The 22,134-nt window shown below is 38.2% G+C and overlaps 3 protein-coding genes and 1 long non-coding RNA gene across 5 annotated transcripts in view; 1 reads left to right on the top strand and 3 right to left on the bottom strand.

Moving 5' to 3' along the window:
- The window catches only part of LOC134814430 (UNC93-like protein MFSD11), a 91,753-nt gene that overhangs the window by 59,375 nt on the left and 10,244 nt on the right, over nucleotides 1–22,134 (top strand). The gene's annotated exons all lie outside the window — the stretch shown is intronic.
- LOC134814371 (ATP-dependent DNA helicase PIF1-like) lies at nucleotides 823–3,390 on the bottom strand. Its single transcript, XM_063822469.1, has 2 exons — nucleotides 1,093–3,390; nucleotides 823–852 (listed from the first exon to the last, which is right to left on the bottom strand). The coding sequence occupies exons 1-2, from the start codon at nucleotides 3,388–3,390 to the stop codon at nucleotides 823–825; spliced, it is 2,328 nt and encodes a 775-aa protein (XP_063678539.1).
- LOC134814402 (uncharacterized) lies at nucleotides 12,006–13,232 on the bottom strand. Its single transcript, XR_010160155.1, has 4 exons — nucleotides 13,111–13,232; nucleotides 12,612–12,984; nucleotides 12,360–12,491; nucleotides 12,006–12,124 (listed from the first exon to the last, which is right to left on the bottom strand). It is a non-coding gene; the product is annotated as an uncharacterized LOC134814402 (long non-coding RNA).
- Nucleotides 19,007–22,134, bottom strand: part of LOC134814429 (uncharacterized) — a 112,845-nt gene continuing 109,717 nt past the window's right edge. For both annotated transcript variants that reach the window (XM_063822540.1, XM_063822541.1), the window contains exons 13-16: nucleotides 20,859–20,982; nucleotides 19,842–19,971; nucleotides 19,577–19,695; nucleotides 19,007–19,339 (exon numbers count right to left, since the gene is read on the bottom strand). In XM_063822540.1, the coding sequence (XP_063678610.1) occupies nucleotides 19,029–19,339; nucleotides 19,577–19,695; nucleotides 19,842–19,971; nucleotides 20,859–20,982 (684 nt within the window). In that variant the 3' untranslated portion in view covers nucleotides 19,007–19,028. The remainder of the gene's footprint in view (nucleotides 19,340–19,576; nucleotides 19,696–19,841; nucleotides 19,972–20,858; nucleotides 20,983–22,134) is intronic.

Genomic DNA, 22,134 nt, shown 5'->3' with positions numbered 1-22,134 from the left:
AAAGGTTGTACTATACGATGATTGAATGGTCTGGCAGTTATATATTTTTCGATGTTCATCAGAGAGAAGACACCACAGTCATAACCATTTCTTTGAATACTGGATTGACCATCAACAAATGTATAGTCATCAGTATTCAAATCTCCATTGACAACAATAGGTAGCTTTTCTCTGAAAATAATGTGCGATTTTAGACTATCAGTGTGAACAAAGCAATGCCCATTCTAACAGTAACAATAAAATGTGACTAGCAAATAGAACACTTTGACTTATATTTCATTTGTGTTAAACGTTAAACTCACCTCTGGTATTGTCGGAAGTCTTTAAGTAGCCTTAAATGTGAGTGGCAACGATCTTTCATGGTTACGGTTGAGCAATTTTGGGAGTCAAAGTGCAGAACCTGTACAAGGAACCACGATTAATACCGATAAACGCTGAGATATTTTAAATTGCTGTCATACTAATCGTAAGATCTTCTCAGTTTAAATTGATTTTGTATATTTTTAAAAAGCAGACTGCAGTCATAAACACAGCCCAGTTACCAGGCGTCCATGGGAACTAGGGGGCTTATTTTTCTGGGGTTCAATCCCCCCACCCCCTGGCTACGTGCCTGATCAGACCAATCGCAAAAGCTTCTCCGTTTGAATTGATTTTATAAACGTTTGCACACTGACCTTCGGCCCACCCTGTATAATATTTTGAATAAAGCATACCTGTCGAGTTCTGTTGTCGATGATGACCGTATACCAATGATTACCAGGGTTGCCGACCATAGCAATTATATCATACGTCATCGGATCTCCGTATTGTATTAAGTGATCCCTAGGAGTGAAGGGGAGAACTTTGAACTGCCTGAAATATATGGGTTTAGGAATTGCATTCGATTTTTGCATACCTTACACTTTTTATCAGTTAATTTACCAACACAAGAACAGTGGTTGCTATAATTACGAAATAAATGGACAAAAGTGTCAAAGAATTGATAGACAAAACGTCAAATTTACTATACCTAAGTCGAGTGAACGGCCTCTCGGCAAATGTGTTCCTTATGAAATCTTCAAGCAATCCAGATTGACGGCGACGCCCACGCACACTCCGATAAGCACCACAGTAAGGTCCCATACTGTACAGAGTTGGACCAGCGTCCTCAGCCAAACCATCTTTGATCACCGCAATATACTTTGCAATGGTAGACCCGGTCAACCAGAGATCACGGGTCTGTCTACAGTTGAATGGGTCGGGGTCCAACTCTAAAGCAGATCTCAAAATGAAGCTGTTTGGGGAGTTGGCTCTAAAACAGGGTACCAGAGCTCTCCTGTATACCTCCATCATTTCTGAGCCGCTCACAATATCAGCAGTTGGAATGAATTCGTCAGGAATTCCAGCGTGAATTTGATTTATGTGTGTGCTGATGTTAGCTGCAGATAAATTGGAGTTCCTCTCAGCAGTTGGCTTCTTTTTCTTTGATTTGGTGGACTGCTTTTTCTTAGGAGCTTTTGTCTGGTCATCTGTGAGATTCTTCAAAATATCGTCGAAGGTCGCTTTTGCTTTTTTTGCTGCGTCAGTTTCGTACCAGATGCGTTCCGTCTTTTTCTTCGGCTTTCTTTTCTTGCCTTTTTTGCTCGAATCTGGCTGACCATCAGTCATGAAATTTATACCTGCTGCTATAATTGGCTTACTCTTTAGTCGGACATATTCATTGATAGCTAGATGGTCAACTTTAATCCGGGACTCATCTATGTTTACCAAATAAAGTCCCTCAAGAGTCTTGCACCTGCTTAAAGCGACATAAATCTGACCAGTTGCAAAGATCATAGTGCCTAAATCGCAAAACACGTGACTCAGAGACATGCCCTGCGCTTTGTGGATGGTGAGGGCGTACCCGGTGCTGATAGGAAACTGTCGACGATGGAGGTATGACTCTTCGAACAACTTCACTTTGCGAGTATCCCTCGTTATTGCAACATCGCCGTCGACTCCGCCAAATTGCACTAAAAGTTTCTCAACGATTGAGTTTGGGTCGTCGGACTGCCGCACGATTTGTTTGACTATTCCCATAGCACCATTCACAAGCCCTTTCGCGGTATCAATGTTTTTTCTGAGCATTATTCGGACACCCTCGCTCAAAATGAGGCACTTTTCAAGGTCGGCTGTATTTCGAGAATCACCCAATTTATCAATCTTCAGAACTGCATCTAATGCCCGTTTTTTGTCATTTTTAGTTCTGCCGTCGACTTCATCGTCTGCTTCAACTTTAATTGTATCAGGAAAGAGTTTTTTCATGACTGTGGCGTTAAAAGATTCCATCATGTTTCGTTTGGGTAATAGACAGACAGTGGTAGGGAACTGTTTCTGTAAACTGAGGTAGTAATCAACGATTTGATCCAAGTGTTGGCTAGGCAGTTCGCATGGTCTGACTGGGATAAGCCGCTCTTGCAGAATGTTAATGTCTTCTAGACTCTGACGGCCAATACGAATCCTGCCAAGCATACCACTCCATTTTTCGTTAGCATCTCCATGTTGCCGTTGATTTATAGTGAGTTCATCAAACTCAAAGTTCTTCCAAAGGTGACTCGGGATTCTAAGGCCTCCAGTTAACTTATGGACATCATCCCCAGACAAATCCTGAAATGGCCGTTTGCCATGAACAGGCGGCAACTGTAGAAGATCTCCAAAGACAACAACGGTTTTTCCGCCGAACAAATCATCAGCACCGAAGATCTCTTGCAATCTTAAGTTTATTGACATCAACATCTCTGCCGACACCATGCTAATCTCATCGATAACAAGCAATGCTAAGTCTTTGAGTACAGTCCTTGTTTGCTGCATCGAATTCTTCTTGAGTGCGGTATACTTGGGCAGTTTTTCACCATGCTCAACTGGCAAACTAAAAAGACTATGGAGCGTTTGTCCTCCCACATTTGCTGCAGCAAGCCCCGTTGGTGCAGTCAACGCAATATCAGTTGATTCATCGAAGAGGTTTTTTTGCACCCAAAGATACCCTTGAAGAGCTTTTATCAAATAAGATTTTCCTGTTCCGCCAAACCCACTTACATATAAATTGAGAGGTCGACTGCACTCCTTACCCGTGCATTCTTTGTCCCTGTGTCGAACCATATGCTCAATATGTTTGGTGACTTTGACGTACACTCTTTTTTGATCTTCGTTCAATGTTTTGACGAACGATTCAAGTTCCCCATGAGACTTTATTTCGCTTCTATTGTTGACTATCTCAAAATCTCGTAGGCCGGATCTAAGACCTTGATTTCCGAGATCGATGTCATCCTCAACCTGTGAAGGAGTAGCTGTACCAGATGCTGCCATTTTTGCTTCTGCTTCCTTTTCCATCTTCTCTTTAGCCTTTTCAATATTGATCTTCTTGCTCGACATTTCCTTGAGCTGTGTAAAGTCCTCGCGGCATCAAAATACGCATCGCTGTATTTGTCGTGAGAGCTTGCGATGTCCGCTTCATCTCGCCAAGGCTTATAAAGAGATAACATGCTGTAATAAAACAGCTCAGGGTCAGTATTTAAGGAATAGTTGTGATGGTATATAACGGGTTCTTTTTTTCTCCGTTGAAGAGTTCGTATATATTTCCATCTTCACTTTTGATCTTGATATACTTGTCCTCGTCTTTCTTTTCAAATTTTTCAGGTTTCCCTATCGCTTTTCGTACTTGGAGACAAAGTCGTAGAGCGTCATGCTTTCAAAATCCTTTGTTCGAGGCCTATTGGGATAAAAAACGTGTACCCAATCGTCAAAGAATAGATTAGTGCTGTCAGGCTTCTGATTCTGTAAGTCACTAAGGTTCCTCATAACCCTAGTCCTACGATCTGGAGTGGTGGATGGGAGCCACAAAAAAGTCTCTGAGGATCTCCATAGTTCGCCACTGTTTTGAAGGATCCTATCAGCTGCTTCATGTGCCCCCATCTCGCGGGATTTAAGAAGCTGGAACGCAAACTTGGAAAGATTCTGATACGATGTTTTGGACAGATCTTTCAAGTCTGCTTCATCAATGTCTACAACACTCGTTTCTCCCTTAGTTATGTATTTGGTAACATACTGCGTGATCGAGTGACTGTCTTCCGCAAGGAATTGGATGTCCATATTACCTTTCCAGAGGAAGGATAATATTGGGTTATAGTCATTTATCCTTCTTTCTTCTTCACTTCTTGGCAAATCATACAATCGTTGCTTCATCTGCTTTGTTTTTCTTCCAATCACACTCGAGAGAACATCATGAAGGATGAATTTCTGTGATTTTGGTCTTGGGAAACCAAATCTACAGGCGACTTGCGTTTTTGAACTAGTTTTGTTGGCCTTTGAAGGATTTTTGGTCTTTTTAAATGTTCTTAAGCAATACGGTCTACACGAATGATTTTGGTAGCTACCCACTACATCAAACAATGTTGCTTCATTCACTGGATCAGGGAGTTTGCAAGTGATGTGTTTTTGGATGAAGCTTGCAACCTCTGCATCAGAACTTTTGCCGATCAGGGGACTTTTATCAATCCAAATAAATGTGTGAAAGTGAATAGTACCTCGAGATTGATATTCATGTCTCACAAAGTATGACTTGACTTCCCCAAAGGTTCTGCATCAATTATAAACTTAAAAGAGCATCAAACTTTTTGTGGATGTAAATTGATGTCAATACAGGGTCCTTATTCAGCAAAGCAGAAGGAGACAGGTCATCTATATTAGGTATGTCACTGTTGACATCTTTTAAATGTTGAATTAGGTCCTACTCATTGGGGCTAAATGTGGCGAAAAAGGTTGGGGGACCAAACTTTTCAATTTGCGCTTTAAGTTTTGCGCGGGCACTTTCCCAATAAGCTTGTGTGTTCGGAACCAACCTCAATACTTTGTTTATTCTTTTCAATAATGTTGGATCTTTCATTTTGATTTTGTTGAGCAAAGTCGCTGCATCTAGGTGTCCCATGCCTTGTACATTTTTTAGCGTGGCGAAGATGCTAGAACGGATTTTTCTACGCTCATTCTCCCCTGCTAAGTGAAACAAATGCTGTACATTTCTTCGAGTTGGCCCATTGCTGGACATCAGTCTACACTTTTCGTATTGCAAGGGCTTCGCTTCTTCGCCTCTAAAACCCTTCCTTCCACCAACACCCCAGCTGAAGATCTCAGGAAAAGCCAGCAGGTCCAGCTTTGTGTCTGTCAGATCTACAGGATCATCATCTAATCTCAACAACCTGTATAGATCATCCATTAACTCAGGATTATCATCAAGGATATCCATACCAGTGACAGTGAATTCTTCGATTAAGTTCTTGTAGTCTTCCTCAGTCATCTCTTCCATCATTTTCTTAGACCCCTTTTTATCTCCATCATCTGATTTCACGTCCTCGAAGAAAATATTTGGACTTGAATACTCCTCTGCTGCTGAAGAAATCTTGGCAGATGAACCTGAAGCTGATGTCATATCAGAGGAATCATCACTACTTTCTGTTCCGCCTCCAATTAAGTCGAGTGATTTCTCGCACTTGAAGCAGCACCCATGTAAAAGTGAGTTTGCCAATCGCTCAGAGTAGAAAACGTCTAAACTTTGGAGTACACTGGGATCACAGTCTTCAAGATTTACGGGTTGATTCTTAGATGACGGCTTTTTGTACTTCGCGAGTCTTTTAAAGGCTGCTATAGTTGCTTTGAGATGTTTCTTGCAATGTTGACAATGGATGGACTTGACTAAAGCGATGCCAATATGGCGAAGAATATGGTCGCTATAGAACTTGTTTTGGATCTTAAAGTGGACCTTTCTTTAGCAGAAATATTTTCAGGGAAGTTCTCCGTGAGAAGCCTAGTTTCTTCCTTATCTTTCAAGCCGATAACCTCAGAACATTTCATTTCCTCTGCAGGTAATTCCAAATCCTCGAACCTCTTATCGAGGATATCCTGGCAGAGGGAAATATGGTGATCACACTTTATGCACATACCATCTCTACGTGACCTCATTATCATTAGCATTTGCATATAGCCCCTGTACTTCACAGTACGAGTCATACAAAGCTGTAGACCTTTTTTGTATTTGAGTGTTAGAGATCGTGAGGGTTTCGTAAAGTGTGATATGCCTTTGCTTGACTTTTTCTCAACGTCCTCGTAGCATCCGTCACATAACTGCCTTTCCTCTTTCATAGAATCTAACAGGGACAAGGTTTTTACTTTTGTGCTATAAAAAAATTTGGCTCCCCAGCTTGCTCTCAATTGATGGCTATTCGAAACTGCTTTTACGCTGCCTTTTGTGTTACGCCTAGCTTTCTTCTTGAGGGGATTTTCAGAGACTTTATTTAGGACACAGAAGGAGCACTTGTTGGTTTTGATCGAGTCATCTTCTGCAAGCAATGCTGATCTCATCTTTGCAAACGACGTTAGGATCGCTTGGATGTGAAGCAGCTGGTAGCCTAGTGTGTTCTTTCCCAATCGCAACAGATTAATGACTCTATCTCTGTAATTTTTGACATCTTGATGGCAACGAACGCAGAGGGAACCATTGCTGTTTAGCATCCTAGCCATATGCACCACACATTTTAGCGCAATCAACTTCCTCCTGCTGTTACTACTAGAGATATTTTTTATCCGGGCCATTTCTTCATTGCTGACTGTTGCAGAAAACTTCCATAAACTCTTATAGGAGGGATCTTCTTCGTCAAGACTCAATTCCATGTCTTTAAAGTCGACACTGGTCACGCTCTTGAACGGTTTTATATGACAATTACCGCCCTTATCTATGGTCTCATTCTCATTGAAACTAATTTCACTGTCACATGATTGGCGTGGTTCCTCATCAACACTGATATCACTTTCCATGTCTGTTGAGTCATTAGGTAATTTAGCTGATTTTTTCAATGTACTACGAAGTGAAAATATGGAGCTATTGCTTGATTTATCATCGTTGCTGCCGCTTTCCATTTCACATAAATTGTCAAGATATTCGTCATTTATATCGGCAACATCTTCTTTCTTTTCCGCAGGTAGCATTTCAGGCAATGACATGTCCATGTCTTCAGACGTGTAACTGTTCTTATGGCAAGCTCTCTTAGTAGACGGTTTGATACTCGAACCAGCGCTAGAAGTAGCAGAGGATGAATCGGAGGGATCTTGAGCTTTCTTATTGTCAGAGCAATCAAAGCTATCAAAGAAGTCTTTTGGAATCGCTCCCTCTCCATCTTCAATATCACTATCAACCTCACACATCATGTCAAGAATCTCACCCTTTGTTGGAACGTTTATTTTTTCATAAAGAGGGTTGTTCTTCACGAGCCATTTTATTGCTTTAATGACTTTCTCCACATTAATCAAAGATTGCCAAACCTTCCTGTTTTTGTTTGGCAGACCATGAAGGACAATAAAATTCTTTGGATTCAACAGTCCATGAGGCACTCCTCCCGCTAATTGCTCAACGTTCGCCTGTATTGGGACCGGGATGTGGACACTAAATCCTTTGACTGCCGCCATTTTTTCATTGTTCGGCCGATTTCCAACACTTGGTCCCAGCTTCAAAAACGTTTGGAACATTGAAATTTGTCGAATGAACATACACTCAAACTGGGACAAATCAGCTATTTCCATGGGAACGATCCCTTCGTTCATCCCGTTCCTCACTGATATCCGTGGAACTTCCCCTTTGTCCATTTTAGTGTGACAGTAGTTGCAAATTCTTTTGCCCACCAACGTGTCAACATAAACACCTCCCATTTTAAGCCATTCATCTGACTGCAGATAGTGCAGAAGAAGCATGTATTCTGAGTTGACGATGTTCACCTTCTTCCATCGAGATGTTATGGTCTTGCATTTCTTAGGATCATCCTCAGTCAGCCTTCGACAAGAAATGCAAGGCACTGTATGGTTGGCGTTGACTGCAGTCAGAAATTCTAAATACTGTTTAGGAAAGTTTTCTTCCATAAACTGCTCATTAATGATTTGTTCCGGTCTCTCAACCTGAATGTTTTTTCTGCAATCAGGGGTTCGTATTGCAGCAGTTTAATCAAATACTCGATATCCCCTGTTGCAGTTGCCGTATCCAAGTCTGACACAAATTGGTCGGCTGTTTTCATTTCATTGACAGTCTTATAGATAGATCGAGCATTTTTGGAGTGGACGCTCAATTGTCTCAGCAGAACTAAGTCACTTGAGCACTTGTTCTTCGCCTCCCTCCTTAAACAGATTTCGGGATGATTACGCTGCTCGACTATCAAGCTGTAGATTTCATTTGCTTTGAAATTGCCACACTTGTTTGACTCCTGAACGAAGGTTCTGGAATTTCTCACTTCTAAATTTTTGCAACTTGCCAAGAAGTCTTTGAAGCGAGTTACTGCAAAACCCCCAGCAGGAATGCAGTCGGTAGTACATCGTTCACTTTTTCTCGTTTCCTCTCTGCTCTTCTTTGAAGCCTTGTTGTAACGAAATGTGAATGGCTCCCCACTGAGAAAGCTGTACATAGGAAAGTAAGGTTCCGTACCTTTTCTGTGACATTTATAGCCAAGGATGCTGTCATGGCGCTTCTCTTCAGTCTCAGATGTGTCCAACTTTTCTTTGTTAAGAAGCTGCTCCGATGTCAAGTTCAACTTATGACAACGGCCATACAAAACTTTGATCCACAGATCACGGCTGTTCAAAATTCTCCTCTGAAGCTGTGATGCGACAAAATTCTTTTTGTAATGGTTTGTTTTTCCTTTAAAATTGAGAGACGGGTACCATTTTTTAATGATGCTGTTGGTAAATTGATCATTCAAATGCTCCATCATCAATCGAATAACGGCATTTTTCCATGTCATCCTGCTCTTTGACCTCATGAACGTTTTTGATTTGAAAGTTCCTCTTTTTGAAACATAGGGAAGATTGGGGAGGAAGACACTTTTTCTGAATCCCTTGATCCTCTCCTTGTGTAACAGGAATTGCAATTTTTTATTGTTGCGGGTCATGTGCGTCCTTATCTGTTTCATGGCCTGCTTCCTTTTCAAGCAATAATCTATGTCATCGTCAAAATCGTCCCCAAATTCTTCAAACAATCTGCTTCGGCGATACCGAGTTCTTCTAGACTGCGACAGTTTTTCTTTCTTCGAATCTTCATAATCCTTCCGTTTTTGCCTGGTATCTGGTTTTTGTCCTTCCTTATTTCGATCGATCACATGTGGGACTGATTTATATTTCTTAGCTGCTTTATGAAGTGCAGATCTGCCGCCGGGAGAAGAGTAGTACCTACTTTGTGCTTTGTTTAGTGCAGATCTGCCGGCGGGAGAAGAGAAGTACATACTTTGTGTTTTGTTTAGCACAGATCTGCCGCCGGGAGAAGAGTAGTACCTACTTTGTGCTTTGTTTAGCGCAGATCTGCCGCCGGGAGAAGAGTAGTACCTACTTTGTGCTTTGTTTAGCACAGATCTGCCGCCGGGAGAAGAGTAGTACCTACTTTGTGCTTTGTTTAGTGCAGATCTGCCGCCGGGAGAAGAGTGGTACCTACTTTGTGCTTTGTTTAGCACAGATCTGCCGCCGGGAGAAGAGTAGTACCTACTTTGTGCTTTGTTTAGCACAGATCTGCCGCCGGGAGAAGAGTGGCTTTGTGCTTTGTTTAGCACAGATCTGCCGCCGGGAGAAGAGTGGTACTGGCTTTTTGCTTTGTTTAGCGCAGATCTGCCACCGGGAGAAGAGTGGTACTTGCTTTTTGCTTTGTTTAGCGCAGATCTGCCACCGGGAGAAGAGTGGTACTTGCTTTTTGCTTTGTTTAGCACAGATCTGCCGCCGGGAGAAGAGTGGTACTGGCTTTTTGTTTGTTTAGCACAGATTTGCCGCCGGGAGAAGAGTGGTACTGGCTTTTTGCTTTGTTTAGCGCAGATCTGCCATCGGGAGAAGAGAAGTACATACTTTGTGCTTTGTTTAGTGCAGATCTGCCGCCGGGAGAAGAGTAGTACCTACTTTGTGCTTTGTTTAGCACAGATTTGCCGCCGGGAGAAGAGTAGTACCTACTTTGTGCTTTGTTTAGTGCAGATCTGCCGCCGGGAGAAGAGTGGTACCTACTTTGTGCTTTGTTTAGTGCAGATTTGCCGCCGGGAGAAGAGTGGTACCTACTTTGTGCTTTGTTTAGTGCAGATCTGCCGCCGGGAGAAGAGAAGTACATACTTTGTGCTTTGTTTAGCACAGATCTGCCGCCGGGAGAAGAGTGGTACTGGCTTTTTGCTTTGTTTAGCACAGATTTGCCGCCGGGAGAAGAGTGGTACTTGCTTTTTGCTTTGTTTAGCGCAGATCTGCCACCGGGAGAAGAGTGATAGCGAATGTTTCTTAATGCACGCTTCATTTTTCTTAGTAGATATTTTTCATTTTCCTTAGGATCTTGCTCTTCATTCATTAGGGATTCTTCATCCATTGTCATTCCATCATCTGAAGGAGAGCTCTGTCTTTGACTTTCCTTAACATCTTGCTTCTCATTCATTAAGTATTCTACATCCATTGTTATTCCATCATCTGGAGGAGAACTTTGTCTTTCACTTTCACTTTCCCTTTCGAAAGGCTGATCATCTCTCTGATTATCTTTGAATGAAGAATTCCTGCTGCTTTCGAGACTGTCTTCTTCGGGCAAATCTGAAATACAATGTACAGAAATTTTTTAACAAGAACTGCATAAAGAATATAATCGTTATTATTATTACGATTATAACAAACAGGCTGGTGAAAAGATTTGGTGCGAGTCTCAAATATATTCACATTCTCGGGATCTAAAATAATAAAGTACCGAATCGTACATGTAGTAAGATATATTGGCCTCACATACTACAGCTGTGCAGCGAGGCTAGCTATTCGCGCAGAAACTTATAAAATTCAAATAGCAATGTGATTGATAGCACCCACATGATCTTATCTATTTTTAATGACTTTGTTTACCTTCTGATCGCAAAGTATTAGATAAAGGCTAAGTATCGTTACATGGAGGATTTACGTTCATATTGAGACTGTGGAATATGTAATAATTGACCGGATATTATAATTTAAGCTCAAACAATATGCGTACGTAATTATTAAAAAATTCGTACAGTGCGTACTTTTTGGCCAATGTGTTGATTATTTTTGTGTTTAGAAGTGGCATGTATTTCGAAAATGTGCAATGAAAATAACATTTCAAAGTGAAAGAAGGGATTATAATTAACAAATTGTGGAATATTTTGTGACGTCTATGATTGCATCATGCACGTTAAACTATAATATTTCTAATTAAAGCTGAAAAGTGCGGCTGTAGATTGAAAATAATGACTAAAACAAGTCGAAGCAGTCTCGAAGGTTACGAAAGCCTTCTAATGCCAGACATTGAGGATCATAATACTAAATTATCAATAAGACCTGCGGACAGAAAGCTGCTCTTTTAAAAAATCACCACATTGTAAAAGTAATTATATCCTCAACTTATAAACACAACTCTTATAACATTTTCTTACCTTTTTTGTGTACGGAAGACTCAGAAGTTTGCTTTTTATATTTCCTTCCTATTCGTTTTCTCTTCGAATTTCTTTTGAAACTCTTTGTGAATTGTTTGTCTGTTCCTCCTCCACTAATGTCTTTGATGATTTCGCACTGGGAATGAAGTATAAGAAACCTCAAAATGAACCAAGTTGTCGTATATAAGAAGTTGGTCATGCAAATAATTATAATTATGAGCTTTAAATAAATTCACGACTAGACTTACTTTAGCTGCTTTCTTTCTTCTTTTTGCAGTCCTTTTTTCATGTTTTTCTTCTTCTTCGATAGATATTGATCTTTGTATAATTTCTATTTCGTCAAACTGCTTTAGTAATTGTATCTCTAACTGTAAAGCCTTAGCCTGCAAATTGTTCTTCATGTAATTCGTTACAATATCGATGTTTAAGTACCTTTTGATATATTTTAATCGCTACACATCGTATACTAATTTATTTCTTTAGGAAGGAGTGCCAATTAGTCTGCATTGAATGCGCAATAAAAAGATTTAATCAAAAACATCACAATATTTCAAAAAATGAATTTTACAAACTTTTCGTTTTTCTTCTTTCTTTTTGTTTCGCTGAGCTCTTGTTTTTCTAATGGGTTTCTTTTTTGGTGCGACAGCTTCATCCCCTGTTGTCCTATTTTCGTATGAATGACATTCTTCCTGCAATTTTGTACAATATCATAATTAATGTAAATATTATGTTGATATAACATATATTTGAAACAATTTTCTTCTGCGGGACAAATAAGTATGTGGTATTGGTAAAGTGTAAATTTTACGCGACCTAAAATGGATTTACGCTGCACAATTATACAGCTAAATAAAAAGAAAATGTCAGATAATTAATTACAAGTCAGAGACGAACAGTTATGGATGCAAATAATTATAATCTTACATTTTTTGAATTGTTGCACAGCTGTTCTCGTAGGCTTAGTCTTTCGAATCCGTTGTGTAAATTAATTCCAAATGATAGGGATTCTGTTCTGCATTGTCCATGTTTGTTTTTACTCACCTTAGCTTTATAAGCCTGCCAATGCTTATCGTAATTGTATAGAAAGTAAAAATCAATTGATTGTTATTATCATTAATTTTAAGGAAGTAATCGCACTTTGATAAGCCTTTTTTATATTAAAGTCAAGTTACAAACTTTTTGTTTTTTTTCTTTCTCCTTGAATCTCTGAGCTTGTGTTGTTTTACATTTACTGTTTTTCTGTTTCAGTATAAGAACTCCAACCCCAGTTGTCGTCTTTTCACATGAGTAATCATTTTCCTGTAATTTTCATCGACTTAAAAAAGCTTTGTCTTATAATCTAAATCAACTCGAGAGTGACACTATTACTAATATATTTTGTGTTTTTGTCTACAGCAACCTGAATTTAATAAAAAAGGATCCGATAAAATGGGGTAATCATTGAATTAACAGTTTTACTCACCCTCTGGACATAACAATTTTCAGGAGCTTCAGAGGATGCCAACCCATAAATGAGTGTTGGATTTGAGACAACTTGACTCCAAAGTTCCTGTAAAACATGCTATTTATAAAACGTCTTCAAATATTTTTTCCGGAAATAAAATATTTATCCACAATACAGCCAATTAACCGTGCAACAACATGATAAAATAATTGTGATTTTGTCATTAAAAACCTGATTATGGGGTTTAGGTGCAAGTTCAGCTTCGATAAGTGGCGGAAACTCGTTTTCATAATTTTCAAGTATGTTTTCATTTTCAATCCCCTGAAAAATTATTATAATTAAACGAGTGTCACCTTTTTGAAAAAGTGTTAACTGATTTAGACAAAGAGGTTGTAATAATTCAATTAATAATCAATATCACTGTCCATATTCTGAAAATTCAGGAGCTTCTAATATATTTTTACTATGAAATATAGATACAGCAACACCATCAGGATAGTTTCAATGACACTACGGTACTTTATAATTTTAAAATTCAAAGAAGCTGAACATCTGCAATGTATTTCAATTACATTTACACAAGACCAAAATATATACAAAGATTTATAACATATAACTATGGTCCCTTAAATTTACGAAAACTTACAAAATGAAAATCTATATAGTTGAGAGTTTACTCACCCAGCCTGAAACCACTGGAGTTTGTACTAGACAGCTTATACAGATGCACTGCTCACCATTATTTGTACCAATACTATGCGTAATGAATTCCGTGACTCTCTAGCATTGGAAATGGAATGTTGTATTATCAACTGCTATGCGTGAGTCTTGGGTAGTACTCAATAACTCAACGAGTACACATAGACACAAAGTTTGAACAAAATGTGCAACAAAAATGTTTACTCAAAACTACAATTATTATACCTATATAATAAATGTCTGCTATGAATATAAATACGATGCAGTATTCTGTCGATATAATTATAATTGGACATACCTGGATTTTTATTCTCTCTGAACAGGCCGTTATAAGTTGAGCTCTGGGTCCTGACATGTCAGCTATTGCACGATGCAAATGTTATCCACTACATAAAATAAATTATTGGTTACTGAAAATCTCCTATCTTTATATATTTAACAGTATACGGATGAAAAAAGAGGACAACCCCTTTACTTATCATATGTGATTTTACCGAATATTATGTTAACGGACATCATAAAATTCCAGAAGAAAATAATGCCATTATGCGATTTAGCCAGAACTAGTACTTATGAAATAACTTGTTTCAGTTGATCCAATGATATCATTTATAGCTTAGCCACGATCTCCAGTCGAGCTATAAGGTTTTTTCTAAAAGTGCAAACTGCAAGGGCCCCCGACAATTAAAACCAACTTAAAACATGCATCTCTGAACACTGACTCCGTATCACCAAACAGCCAACAGGACACAGGTTTAAAATGTTGTTTCGATCACGTGACATGACCGTATGAAATAATTTATTTGGAAAACTGAAAATGACTGACGCAAAGACTAAGATAATCAAATCAATTAAATGAAGTATAATGTTATAAGGGTCGCAATAAAGCTTCAGTAATATGATTTTGTTTCACATTTATGCCACGTATAGGCAGACAAAGAAGGTGCCCGGTGTATGCGAAGCCGTGAAATCATTTTTGACTTAGACAGACACAAGGCCAAAAATCATTACTTACAAGGGAAAATGAGCAAACTAAGTATTTCAAAGCTTTTATAACGAAGTACACAACTTGAAAAAATCTTTATAGCACTGAGGCGACAGGTGGGTTTTTATACTTCATGCTACAATCTGGTAGAGCTTAATTAACTGCCAGGAAACTCCCAACATTTTGCGTCACTTTGCGTCACAATCGCGTCACACATCATCAGTAATTATATGACGACATTATAAAATTAAAAGTTTGTTCTTGAATCGCCACCATATATGGTTTATCAGTACTCTTGCTGTTACGTAATTTGTACTAAAAAATTAACACCACGGTCCATATAGGTTTCATTTTACATGTCTAACAAAGATACCCATGAGAATTCAACACTAACAGGTTATCTCTGACGTAGGCGAGAATTGTCGGGGGTATTTTGTAAGGCGATAAGCAATGGAATTTAACTTGTTACTAATCAATTTACGTCATAGTTGTGAGGAACCATAACGTCACAGTTTTCGTCAACCTTATCTTAAGTCACTTAGTAGACGTATTTCGAGTTTGAAAATTGTAAAAGCGTGAACTCGACATTCTAGTTTCGGTTATCAATTAGTGTTTACACCAGTTTCCAGTAACAGATATAACTATACCCATAATTATTTATTATGAGTTTTGGTAAACGATCATCTCTTTTTGTTCAATGTCAGGGTCAACTGATAACTTAATTAATAAGTTGTAAGTTAATAATTATAAGGATGTAATTTCAACGCTTTAAAATTGCCTTAAAACATTTCCTTGTGTTTGAAGTAGCATATCTGTCGATCATTGACTGAATATGTCAATTTAAATTCTTTCAAGTTGGTATCAAATTCATATAATATATTGTTCTACTGTTGTGGAAAAGTAGAATCTAAACGAAATCATACAGGAGCACAATTATCACCTTTCGCACGTGCAAACTTTGAGCGAACGTTCCGTGCGCATACAACAATGAATCACCGTAAATTTTTGCATAGTGGTATTTTATATATAGTTTGATAAGCATGCAAAGTTTCAGAAGATTTCAAAAAGAACTTGGATCACAACGGGACTCCAAAGTTGATAAAAATCATGAAAATAACAATTTTCAGTGATTTTAGCAATTTTAAATCAATTTGGGCGTGACCCCACGTGTGCAACTTTTCGATTTTCAACTTTAAAACTAGCCTATAACACAATTTAGACCTTTAGGAAGCAAAATTGAGCTCCACAATCCAAGGGATGGCCCAACACCAGAGAATACTAATTCACAACTTTTGTGTTTTTATAAAATTATTCTTCAAAAAAGCGCTAACTTCAATAGCAAATATCTTTATGAAGGAGCAAGGTAGGAAAATTTTCCGGTAGATTTTCGGAATGCTTGAACAATTATCTAAGATGATAATGTCCTCAGATTTTGAATAAAATTACTTCTTAGTGGTGTAAAATCGATTTGAAAAGTTGTTACTTTGTCAAAAATCAAGTTTTAAAAACACTTAATTTGATGACGTCATCAAGTGATGATGACGACCTTAAATTATTTTTCAATACAATCTAAACTAAAGCTTAAACGATTATCTTTAAAACCTGTGGTTCGAGATGACTGTATCATTTATACTTTTGAGTCTACGGACACTTAAATGTAGGCTACAATTGACTGCCAAAGCGTCTATACATACATATAATAGTAATACCCATGGTGATGGATCAAAATCCAGCACTTCCCAACATGGGGGGCATTATCCATAAGTATAAGCACCTTCTCAACCTTGATCCGGCCCTGAAGAAGCTGGTACGTGCGGACAGTGTATTCGTGAGTCATCGAAAGAATCAAACTATCGGTGGCATGCTTGTACACAATAAGTACCGTGCCAGTGGAACTTTAAACTGTGATAATGAGAGAGAAACAACTGCAAGCCAGATCCAGGAACCAGACTCCGAAAGTCTAAGGGCGGTTCCCGGGGCTGTCGACCCAGGGTGCCATGCTTGTGGTAAATGTTATGTTTGTAAGCAAAATTTCCTGTCCCCCTGTTCCAATTTTAGTAGTCACCATTCTAAACAAGTTTTCCCTATAACTAAGTATATATCTTGTCAGAGTTATAACCTCATTTATTTAATGGAGTGTAAGACTTGTAAACAGTCGTATGTCGGTTATACTACCTCAAATCTCCCTAAGAGATTCTCTAACCATAAGAGTCACATAAAGAAAGGTATAAGAAGTTGTAAATTAGTTAACCATTTTTTAGATATTGATCATGATTTAGATTTTAGTACCATAGCCTGCTATAATTCCTCACTTAGTAAGCACCTTTCTGTCATTATAGTAGACGCTTTAGTATTTGAGCCTAATATTAGTAAAGCAGACAAAGAAAAGGCTATGGAAGCTAGAGAGGGGTTCTACCAGACCCAATTGAAAACCCTTGAACGGTTTGGGGGTATGAACACCCTTGATAGTAACCATCTACTTTTTAAATCTGCCGGAGCTTAGTTTTAGTTTTAGTATATTTTGTAGATTTTATTTAGTTATACCATTATTCCAGAGACGTGCATATTACATTTTTTACTTAAATATAAATTTTACAGGTTTTTGTTGTGATTTTAAGTGATTTTCCGAGAATCAGTTATCAGTATTTAGATAAGAGATAAGATAAGAGTACATTTTTAACGGCTTTCAGTTTCTTTTTTAAATTTCAGTTCATCAGATTTTCCCACTGCTTTTAGTTTGTATTTATTCTCAATTGTATATGATTCGTATTTGTTGTAGTTACTTTAATGATATAATTTCTCAGAATTGATGTAAATAAACGATGCAAAGACTTTCGAAGATCTAATCACAACCGCTTTCTTTTATTGTGTAGAAGTCCAGCCATGAAATATATATATATATCCTTCACGACAATCTGTTGCAAAACAGGGGTTCCAGAAAACCCACTTGCCGATACTGCTGAAACATGAAATTTTGTTTACAGTCGATTTGGACAAGGTCTAGACGCCCTGCAAAGTTTCAGATCTCTAACTCAATTTTAACATGGTTTTTAAGGCACCTGAATATGGCGATTTTGGGGTTTTTACCTAATTTCGTATAACATGCTGGCGCGTATTTTGCGCAAATTTCTTAAAAACCTCCATATAACTATTTTTTATTCCTGTCATCTTTAACATCGAATTAGAATGGGGGTAAACAGTAAGGGGGGTAAATAGTAAAGGGGGTAAATAGTAAAGGGGGTAAATAGTAAAGGGGGTAAATAGTATTGTGAATATAAGAGAGGTTTTTTATAATTTATTTATTTTTCAAGATTGGACATAAGACTTAACGCTATAAGAAAAATGTACCAAACGAAAAATCTATAGCTTCAAAAGGGCCAATTGGACCAATTTAAATAATACATTAAATTCTGAAAACTGAGAATATCTACTTAGTGGTAAGCCAGTCGAAGAGGCCTGGTCAGTTTTCAATACTATATTCACTTCTCATTGTGATTCCCATATTCCTAAGATATCTGTCTCCCCGAATTTCAACCCCCATGGTTTGACTCAGATGTCTTTAGTTTATGTAGAAAAAAAGAACGACTACATGACGAATGGAAACAGTCTTCTAATCCAAATAGATAATTAAAATTTTCCAAAGCTAGGAGGGATTTTAAAAATCTCGTTGATGCAAAATTGGACGCAAACTTTGAAGATGATGATAACAGAAATCTTATCAACAAAAAGTTCTGGTCTTTTTCGAAATCTAAATCAACCTCTCATCACAGTCCCCAGCAGCTGTACAGCACCCTGGATTAGCTGCTCTAGTAGTTACACTATTCTGGGAGAAGTTAACCACCTAATAATTAATATGGTAATAACATACCCTCACCTCACCAAATATGGAGAGCTTCACAGCCTTGTTAGGTATCATGATTGGTTCGAACTTGTGAGATGGGGATAAATACGGTGATAATTGGGCCGGCGAGCTCGCTAAATAGTTGAAACTACAGTGCAGCAGTAGAGCACAGAATGTTATTGTGTAACTCGGTGAGTTTGAACTATATATATAAGTTCAAATATAATGACTGATGAGACTATTGTGTTAAATTTTAACGTTACAATTACACTGATGTGCTCATTAACCGCGAAATTATGAGCTCAAAACTTGGTTAACCTAACTTTTTAGGATATTATGACAAAAGCTTCCTTTCAGGTTTAAAGCCTTTCTTTAATTTACACCTCTAAGATGAAAACTGGTTTAAAGACAATGAAACAAATTATTTCTAAAACGTAAACGGTCGTTAAAAGCAAATAAATTACATAATAAATTATAGGTTTTAAAACTCAAAGTCTCAAAGTCAAAGCCCCCACCTTGATCATGTTTGGGAACAAAGAGCGAGAAAATCTGGTGAAAATGAAACATATCAGACAGATCCCAGGTGTATTATAAATCAGACAAATCCCGTAAAACTTAACAAATCTAAGTGGCATTTTTAGTTTTCTTTTTCTTCCGTTTCAATTTCTTAGGTTGCACTGAACTGACTTCCTCTGATTTTTCCTGGTCGGCTTTTTCTGAATTCTCTTCCTCAGTTCCGTTTTCCTTGGTCTCGGTAATACACTCCATTTCCTCATCTTTAGGACCTGCATCCTTACTTTCATCTTCTTCGTCTGTATCGGTTAAACCACCTTCCATCTCTTCGTCACCATCTACAACATCATCATTCATGTCTTCATCATCTTCTTCATCTTCATCGTCTGATAGTTTGACTTCTGGTGAATCGTCCTTAACAGCTGAAATAGTTAAGAATTTGTAAACTTATCAAAAGAAGTTTATTTGAGTTATTTTTTGTAAATATTACTAAGAAATGTATACTAATTTTCTTGTGAAAATTGTAATATATCTTAAAGCAACAGTACTGCTAATTACTGCTATTCCGCAAGATCACACCAAGTTTAAATTTAAACACAAGCCTAAACACAAAACCAAGTATAATAAATAGTAAGATACTAGTTAAAGATAACACTCACTTTTGATAGCATTAGATGTTTTCTTAAATTTAGCCACGAAGAACCCGTCCATATTATGAGTGTGGGGGTAATATCTCTTAGTGAGGGACATGGACTTATCAAATCTGTACTTGTTGATCCTGGGAGGAATTATTCAATCAAAAACAGAAACTTTATTTATGGTAAAATAATCGTAGATCAGATTAATTTCCTGATCTTACTTCGTTAATTAATAAATAAATAAATCTTTCCCAATTTCAACCCCATTATTACCAGTTTCACTTACCTTGTGAACCCCGCTTTGCCGATGTCCAGACCCAGTGGTACCAGTTTCACATGTCTTCTCTTGAGAACGTAGTCCACGACCCACTCGTTCTCCTGGACTAACACACTGCAGGTCGAGTAAACTATGTAGCCTGATTGGAGGGTCACAAGTTAGTGTCACGTGATCACAAGTTAGTGTCACGTGATCACAAGTTAGTGTCACGTGATCACAGGTTAGTGTCACGTGATCACAGGTTAGTGTCACGTGATCACAGGTTAGTGTCACGTGATCACAGGTTAGTGTCACGTGATCACAGGTTAGTGTCACGTGATCGCAGGTTAGTGTCACGTGATCACAGGTTAGTGTCACGTGATCACAGGTTAGTGTCACGTGATCACAGGTTAGTGTCACGTGATCACAGGTTAGTGTCACGTGATCACAGGTTAGTGTCACGTGATCACAGGTTAGTGTCACGTGATCACAGGTTAGTGTCACGTGATCACAGGTTAGTGTCACGTGATCACAGGTTAGTGTCACGTGATCACAGGTTAGTGTCACGTGATCACAGGTTAGTGTCACGTGATCACAGGTTAGTGTCACGTGATCACAGGTTAGTGTCACGTGATCACAGGTTAGTGTCACGTGATCACAGGTTAGTGTCACGTGATCACAGGTTAGTGTCACGTGATCACAGGTTAGTGTCACGTGATCACAGGTTAGTGTCACGTGATCACAGGTTAGTGTCGCGTGATCACAGGTTAGTGTCACGTGATCACAGGTTAGTGTCACGTGATCACAGGTTAGTGTCACGTGATCACAGGTTAGTGTCACGTGATCACAGGTTAGTGTCACGTGATCACAGATTAGTGTCACGTGATTAAATATTTGATATTGGACGGGTTAGGGGTTAAAGAGCTCAATTCATATTGCCGGTCCTACTCTTAACAGTTTAGTAAAGTACTATCTTAAAATTAACAACATAACCCCCTCTAAACAACATTCCTCTCCCCCTAAACAACATTCCAAGTTCCAACGTACCTCCAGTTTTAGAGCTGTGATCAGCAGAGTCTATTGCTGCTAAAAGAAGCTTCTTCTGAACTTCAGCGATCTTCAGAATCTCTTGCTCGTCTTTAGACTGTTTCACTGACGGATCTTTACTGACCTGGGTTTTAGAAACGTTAACTGCAGAAAACACCATAATTACACGTATATTAGACGAGATCTTAACTCATCAAGCTCTGAAGAAAGCTGCTAGCTGCGTTGGTATGTGCTTCCTACTATTTGAGATATTTTGTGCGTATCTAGGGATCTCTTTGGTGAGATTAGTTGTTGTATTACTGTTTAGCTGACTTAGTTTATATTCTTATTTTATTTTACCCTTTCTAGTTTTTAGATGATTTATGTTATTTGCATGCTCATGTTATAATAGAGTTTGAAGCAGTGATGCGTTTTGGGGCTTTGTAATACTATGACTGCATTGCTTTGAATTTGAATTTCTGATGTTATTGATTTTCAGTGCTATATAGGTAACCTGGCAGTAACGTTGAAAAGGACTTTGAGGGGGTCTGTAGTCCCCCCGCATAGTATGTTTATGTTTCACTGATTTGTAAATCCGAGATTCGATGATTAAATATATTTTGTTGATTATAGTATTATGATAACATATTTTATTGTAACTTTGTTGTGTTTCTGTACTATTACGTAATTGAATGGTACCTTTAGCCAGGTGCAACCAGTCCACACCCTGGCTCAATAATATTAATTACTTGTTTTAATTCTAAATGAAAAGCTTGAATATGAGCATTTGTTACTTCTTCAACATCTTACAGATCGCTATCAAGTAGCCTCTGTCTACCTCTATCTACCTTTATCTAACCTCAATCTACCTCTATATAACCTCTATCTAACCTCTATCTAACCTCTATCTAACCTCTATCTAACCTCTGTCTAACTCTATCTACCTCTATCTACCTCTGTCTAACCTCTGTCTAACCTCTATCTACCTCTGTCTAACCTCTGTCTATCTCTATATAACCTCCGTCTAACCTCTGTCTATCTCTATATAACCTCTGTCTAACCTCTATCTAACCTCTATCTAACCTCTATCTAACCTCTGTCTAACTCTATCTACCTCTATATACCTCTATCTAACCTCTATCTACTTATCTACCCTCCATCTAACCTCTATATACCTCTATATAACCTCTATCTACCCTCCATCTAACCTCTATATACCTCTATATAACCTCTATCTAACCTCTATTTAACCTCTATCTACCTCTATATACCTCTATATAACCTCTATCTAACCTCT

This window comes from Bolinopsis microptera, chromosome 4 (genome assembly GCF_026151205.1).
Source record: "Bolinopsis microptera isolate Bmic1 chromosome 4, MBARI_Bmic_1.0, whole genome shotgun sequence".
Lineage (NCBI taxonomy): Eukaryota > Metazoa > Ctenophora > Tentaculata > Lobata > Bolinopsidae > Bolinopsis > Bolinopsis microptera.
This window is presented reverse-complemented; position numbering and strand designations above follow the sequence as displayed.